General features: G+C 39.8%; 1 protein-coding gene across 3 annotated transcripts in view; it reads right to left on the minus strand.

Annotated features, from left to right (window-relative positions):
• Positions 1-770: 770 nt before the first annotated feature.
• The window catches only part of LOC102257374 (serine/arginine-rich splicing factor 7-like), a 7,637-nt gene continuing 1,338 nt past the window's right edge, over positions 771-7,069 (minus strand). Inside the window, exons 2-8 of one of the 3 annotated variants that reach the window (XM_014536914.1) lie at positions 6,150-6,330; positions 5,509-5,685; positions 4,573-4,647; positions 4,385-4,486; positions 3,640-3,693; positions 3,086-3,122; positions 771-1,959 (exon numbers count right to left, since the gene is read on the minus strand). In XM_014536914.1, the coding sequence (XP_014392400.1) occupies positions 1,933-1,959; positions 3,086-3,122; positions 3,640-3,693; positions 4,385-4,486; positions 4,573-4,647; positions 5,509-5,685; positions 6,150-6,330 (653 nt within the window). In that variant the 3' untranslated portion in view covers positions 771-1,932. Of the gene's footprint in view, positions 1,960-2,052; positions 2,297-3,085; positions 3,123-3,639; positions 3,694-4,384; positions 4,487-4,572; positions 4,648-5,508; positions 5,686-6,149; positions 6,331-7,069 lie in introns of those variants that run through there. The other 2 variants (XM_014536916.1, XM_014536915.1) reach the window with 2 other exon arrangements.

Genomic DNA, 7,069 nt, shown 5'->3' on the forward strand with positions numbered 1-7,069 from the left:
AGGATACACTGGGAATAGCAAATGTAATTCACATTGTTCCCAGAAGCACAGCAGTGAACTCCTCTTCTGGGTGACTGATGCCCCCAGCAATAACAGAGGCACCAGACCGCAAATCAGCACCACAAAGTCATGCGCACTCTCTCTCAAGGCCTTGGTCAGCAATACAAAATCAGCCAATACTGGACAAAGAGTGATTTTCTGCCATTGCTATGTGCCTTCCAAAGCACAGAAAGATCGGGACCCACCATATCTGTTCACCTCTCCACGCTGACAGAACACAACTTTCCTCTCAAATCATCCCAGTGATTTACCAAAAATAAAGATACAAAATAAAATAAAAAAACACCTTTACGAAATATCATAAACCAGAAGAGAGGAGAGCAAGGAGTTTGCAGGCTGGTGAATCAGAACCTGAAGGAATTCGTCACACCATACTGTGAGAACCGCCACGTCCCTGAAAGAGGTAGCGCCTCTTAGCTGAGGACGGGAGCCCTAGATGAACGCTGGGTCAGGTCCATTCCCGAGTCAGAGGTAAAGGAATAAAGATCCTGCCAAGAGCTCAGAGTCTTCATGATTTTCTCAAGCACAAGTGAGAACGCAGAACACATTTCCCCTGAGCACCCACGGGTGGTGGTGGAAGCACGCTCTCCTGGCGAGCCAGGTGCTAGAGGCGAATCTCTTCCACCACAAACACTCAGTGGGAAGTCAGTCAGGTAGTAGGTCTGGGCATGTTAGCAAGTGCCCTTGTACTTCAAGTTTCACTTGTACCCGAAACTGAGGAGGAATCTAACAGCGTATGTTCCATTGTAAGGGATTTACATTCCGGTTAATGCGACGCCAAGTGTCTCCTTCAGCGTCGTCATTCTAAGTGAGAAAAAATACAACATTCCCGGCACATTTAATGCTTTCCCTAGTGTGAACTCCGGGGTTTTCCAGGAGTTTAGATCTTTGGCTGAAAGACTTCCCACAATCACTAGTCACATGGCATTTCTCTACTGTAAAGGCTCTTGTGGCTAAGGGGATGATTACTGCACCTAAAGCGTTTCTCACATGAACTACTTAAATGCTTTTTCACCAATGTGAATTCTGAGGTGTTTACTGAAGCAAGACCTTTGACGGAAGGACTTCCCACATGCTCTGCACTCATATGGCTATTCTCTAGTGTGAACTCTGTGGTGTTGAATGAGGGTAGACCTTAAACGGAAGGCCTCCCCACAGCAGTGCACTCAAATGGCTTATATCCAATGTGAACGCCCTGATGTCCAAGGAGGGCACTGCGATCTCTGAAGGACTTCCCACAATGAGTACACACACACAACTCTTCTCTCATTGTGAGACCATCAGAATACCTAGCAATAATGGCCAACCGAGCATTTGATGTGACATCAGTAGTTTCATCAAGAGAAATAGAAAAATATTTACAACTACTTAAGTCTTTTTTTAATTGATGTTGTACGTTTTTTTTAAGATCTATTATTCTGTCTTTGATAGTATTTCTACTGAGTGGTAACTCAGAAATTCTTTTAATAATATCATCTTTATTTATATATTGTAAAATAGAGCTGGTGCACATCTTAGAAATGTTTCCTTAACAAATTCTCCGTCACTGAGGGCTTTTCCATGCTGAGCTATGGAGAGAGCAATACAGTAACTTGCTGATGTTAAATTTGTAGAGCATCTTACAAATTTAATGATGGAATTTGATTGACTTTCATTGAGGTGTAGCTGCCTAGAAATGTATTCCTTCCTTTCATCGATATTTTTTTTCAATAGCTGACAATGATTAGTTTCAAAATGTCTCTTTACATTCCACGGTCTGCTTACTACCGTTTCATTACACAGTGTGCACAATGATCTGTTGTTTCTGTCCATATGTCTTGAAAGGGTCGGCTACTGCTACTTCCACTTCCTTTATCATTCAATCTTGCTTTTTTATTTTTTTGATTCTCCATCACAAGGCTGCAAAAATAAATAAATATAAATCACGGCGTTTTTTATAAAAGGTTGATAGGTTTCTTACCTATTAACTTTTTGCAGTGTTGTTGCAAACCATAAGATGTTAATACATTCAACAAAAATTTATATTATCTTACTGCTGTGAATTTACAGAGTAATAATCCAGATCCATTTTGATTAGATGGTCGAAATAACCTTCCTAGGTTACTTTTTACAAACATCACAAATCCCTTATAATAATGTAAACAAAATAACTTTTCCCTAAAAGGTGAACTTGAGAACTTCAGTCCACTCTTTCAGGACTTGCACTTCTTCTTGGACTTCCTGATGGGGAACGACTAAAAAGAAAAACATTAGGTTTGGAACCCATTAGTGTCTACTGAAACGTACTCTTCCTACGAACATGTTTCAATAAATTCAAAGGTGGCCAAAGGAACTACGTTTCTATAGCAGAGATCTAAAAATTCATAAATAGCCTGGCCAGTGTGACTCAGTGGTTGAGGGGCAACCCATGAACTAGGAAGTCATGGTTCCATTCCCTGTCAGGGGACATGCCCAGGTTGCAGGTTTGATCCCCAGTAAGGGGCATGCAGGAAGCAGCTGACAGACGTTTCTCTCTCATTGATGTTTCTATCACACTCCCTCTTTCTGAAAAAGATTTATATACAAATCCTTTGTCCCTGCTTAAGATTAGCATCCTTGCTAAAATTGCAAAGTTAAGTTAAAGAGAACTATTTGAATGTTGGGGTTTTTTCTTTGGGAGGGTAATTAAGTAGCAACTAGACAGATAATAGTTTAGCTTCAAGATTCAACCTACAAATTTTTCTTCATTTCCTTTTTACCTATGTGTGGGGAAAGCATGTGTCTTAACATGAAATTATACAATTAAGGGTTCACAGGACTAAACATATCTTGTCATTCTAATATTTTATGACTAAATATTTCCAATAAAAGTATAAGGTGATAATGAAGCAGGAAAAGCAATCCTTTAAGAAACTTAGTATTATATATATAGCACCAATTCTCCAAAGAGCTCAAAATCAAAGCCTGCAAAGTAGGCAGGAAGCAAACAAATTCTGCAGAGGCCACATTTGACGGTTAAAATTTGGCAACAAATTATTTAGCTTACCTTCTTTTTTGGAGATGGAGATCTGGACTTTGATCGGCTGTCAAAACATGAGAAATTCTATTAAGAAAAAGTACTAACCAATCCCTTTCTTACAGTCACAACATCATGAAATGAACCCCCAAATTGTCCTAAAATTAAAATGTCAGGCTGCAATTAAACTGGGGAAAAAAATGCCCATCAGCTTTTGCTAACAAAAGCCCATCTTCCAACTAGCCTTCATAAAATGAACTGCTTTTATCATGATTCATCTGCCTAAAGTTCACATATCTCAGAATGCTTCTCCATGCACCTATTAGTTCTAACAAGGGCCTCTTAACACCAAAGGTACAAACTGCTTTCTCACTATACCTTGACATTCCCTTGTCCAGGAAATCATCCAGAAGAGGCCATGTACAAATGAAGTTCTAAAGTTTAGTTCATTAACAAGGTACCGTGTTCCCACTCAACACCTAGGCTTAGAGTTGGCACCTGAAGCCTCAATAATTCAAAACACTTTGAAGTCTTTGGATATTGGTGCCATATAACGAGAGCATTGTTCAGCTTTTTACCCTTACCTGCTTCTTGGTCGTGAAATAGACCTGGATCTTGATCTTGACCTTGACCGAGATCTTAAAAACAAAAATTATACCAATTAGTCCACACTAGTAATTTCCTTAAACACCTTCTGAGCACCTTATTAGGCAGGCTCGGAATAGAAGCCAAAACTGAACAAGATGCCACTCTTGCCTTATATCAGTCTAAGATTCAACAAGTTGCCACATTTTCAACAAGGTCCAATATCAAATAAATAAGGAACTAGCATTTTAATTATTTGCTTCTACCATACCCAATGAGCTAGATTGTTAGGTAAGTATCCAAGAGAAAGTAAATGGTTTTCATTTAAGACTGATATGATTTGATTTTATCTTAAAATCTCTGCATTTAAAGATTTATAACACAATATCTCCCAATGGCATTTCCTACCTAGGAGACTCATCCATCATCTATAGTACTGTCAACTCCTTATTCTCTATACTTTATTCATTTCTATCACCTTTACAGGTCTTTTACAAAAGGAATAAAAAGAGGTGAAGTTCTTAGTTTGATTTCTACCTTCTAAATTTCAGTGTTTAAGTGTCTGGCTAAACAAGCCACATTTACCCATATGTACACTACTATTTCCCTAACAACTTTCTAAGGTCTCAAATTCACCCCATCATGCCAAATTATGTCCTTAAGACACTCTCTTTTTGCCATTAAGACGTGACAAACCAAATACAAATAAGTGGGGGGGTGGGATATGGTACATACTGGAATTACCTCGATCCTTTTATAGAACCAGATCTAGATCGTCGGAGTGAAGCGGATCGTGATCTACGAAGAGACACAGATCTTGATCGTCGAGGAGATGCTGATCTCGACCTAAAAATTAAATCAAAGAGGTTTAGGTCCATCTCCAATTTAAGTTTTTTTATTGCTTGTTAAAACTTGCATTAAAGATCTCTCACCTCCTTCCCCTGCTCTTGCTCCGTGAGCGAGAATATCGTCTACCTCTGGATCTCGAATGGGATCTAGACCGTGACCTATTTTTCAAGTTGGGAAAGTAACAAAATGTTAGATGGCAACTCGTATTTATAGTGTCTGTCCCTCTGCTGAAATCAAGTCTCAAAACTATTTAAATTTACTATCTCATTTGGAAATAAATTCTGGGCCTATTAGTTGTCCAGTTTTTTTTTAAACTACCTAAAAAGAGATTTGTTAAAAGCTGAATTACATCTTAGAATTACATAATATAAAACACTGTAATGTGTATTTAAAATAAACCTTGCAAGTTTGCAGGTCGACCCTCTTTGGCCCATGGTCTAGTAGATCTAGACGATCTAGAAGTATCTATAGCCGATCGCTGCATCTAGATGTTTTCTTCAATCTAACGACGATCAAACTGACAGCCAAATGAGCCAGGTGAGGCTTGATTGACGCAAGAAGATTTTTCTAGTTGGAAATGTGGTCAATCTGGTGTTCCTCTTTCTAAACCGGAGGGGGCCCCAATTGTAAGCCAAATTTACTGTTACGGCGATCACCGACTCAAATTTTCTGCCCTTTAAAGAATAAGGTGAAGCTAGGTGTAGATGACTCGAGGGGATCTGGCCTCTTATGCTGATCACCTCAAGGTCTAGGAGGATCTTAATTGTCGGATTTGCAAGGCGCCTCAGCATATCATAAGGCTCGTGACATTCTGAATCAAGGCGACTGACTCAAACGAAGAAACCTGAAAGGTTTGACCAGGTTATGAATATATTAACATTTGTCTAATTAAACAAAAATTATAAAAATATACCTGTACAATTAACATTCAAATTTATATAAAAATATTAGTTTCTGCCTTGCTAATAAAAGAATTACTTGATTAACCAGTACACCAACCATTCCTTTAAAATAAATACCTGCTTCTTCTTCGTCGGCTATAGCGATGACAATCATAAGCATAATGTCCCTTTTCACCACACTCATAGCATCTATCATTTGGATCAAAGGGATGTCGGGCAGGTGGTCTATCCAAATAAGATCTCCGAGGCATGCCTGTTGATAGTTCAACCCTCACTCGGGAATCACAAATCACCCTGTAAAAGAGAAGCAACAAAATTCTAATGCTAAAAAAAAAAAATACGTACCACCTCTGGATCTGGAACTTTCCATCCCTCTGTTTTCACAGGCTTCAGCTATCTTTGTAGCCCTTTGAAGGCCACCTCCACTCCCTTTCGTAAGCAAATAAAATGATTAGCTATTTACATTTTCCTCTAGACCAGTGGTTCTCAACCTTCCTGATGCCGCGACCCTTTAATACAGTTCCTCATGTTGTGGTGACCGCCAACCATAAAATTATTTTCGTTGCTACTTCATCACTGTAATGTTGCTGCTGTTATGAATCGTCATGTAAATATCTGATATGCAGGATGTATTTTCATTGTTCGCGACCCACAGGTCGAGAACCGCTGCGACAGAACCCAAGCTTAGCACCTCCCCATCACCCAGCCTAGCAGACTGTCCTCATGAACCGAAGTTTCGTAACTGGCATCTCACTTACTTGCCATCCAGGCCTCGAACTGCATCTTCTGCATCTCTAGGGTCTTCAAATCCCACAAAGGCAAATCCAGGAGGATTTCTTGCAATCCACACAGTTCTTAAGGGGCCATAGTAACTGAAAGCCCTTTCTAACTCTCCTTTGCCAGCACCTGTTGCCAGGTTACCAACATACACCTTAGTTTCTGTTTAAAAATGCAAACAGAAGAACGCGCGTTAGGCAAAATTTGACCCAAGTTTGAACGAATTCTTTGCACGCCCTTAAGACCGTTCCAAACACTGTTTTGTGCTCTTCTCAGGAACCGAATGTGGTCTTAAAGCCAGCAAAGTCGGCACATTTCTCAAGAGCTGGGCGTAGGACAAAGTTCTTCACGTTCTAAAGGGTGTCCCAAAGTTCACGCAAGAAGTAATTTTGATAGAAAACACAGGTTTATAATTAAAAATTGTAAATTTTTTATTGACTCATAAAGTATACAGTATAGGGTCATGTATGGAATAGAATATCATATGGAATAGAATATCGGGTAAATGGCCTCCATGGCTTTGCTGGCACATACGCCCGAGAAACAATTCAATTACTGCATGAGTTATTTCCTGGTCGTGTCATTTCCCCGTTTTGGTGATCAGAATTGGCCGCCCAGATCGTGCGATTTAACGCCGTTGGACTTTTTCTTCCGGGGTTTTTTTAAGTCTAAGGTTTATGCCAACAAGCCCACAACCACCCAAACCTTGAAGGAGGAAATTGAGCGCTGTATCAACGAAATTCAGCCACATTTAATGCAAAACAGTCATGGAAAACTTCAACAAACGAGTGCGTATGTGCCAGCAAAGCCGTGGAGGCCATTTACCCGACATGCTATTCCATACATAACCCTAGGCCAGTGATGGCGAACCTTTTGAGCTCGGCGTGTCAGCATTTTGAAA

The sequence above is a fragment of the Myotis brandtii genome, unplaced genomic scaffold, assembly GCF_000412655.1.
Source record: "Myotis brandtii unplaced genomic scaffold, ASM41265v1 scaffold1682, whole genome shotgun sequence".
NCBI classification, from domain to species: domain Eukaryota; kingdom Metazoa; phylum Chordata; class Mammalia; order Chiroptera; family Vespertilionidae; genus Myotis; species Myotis brandtii.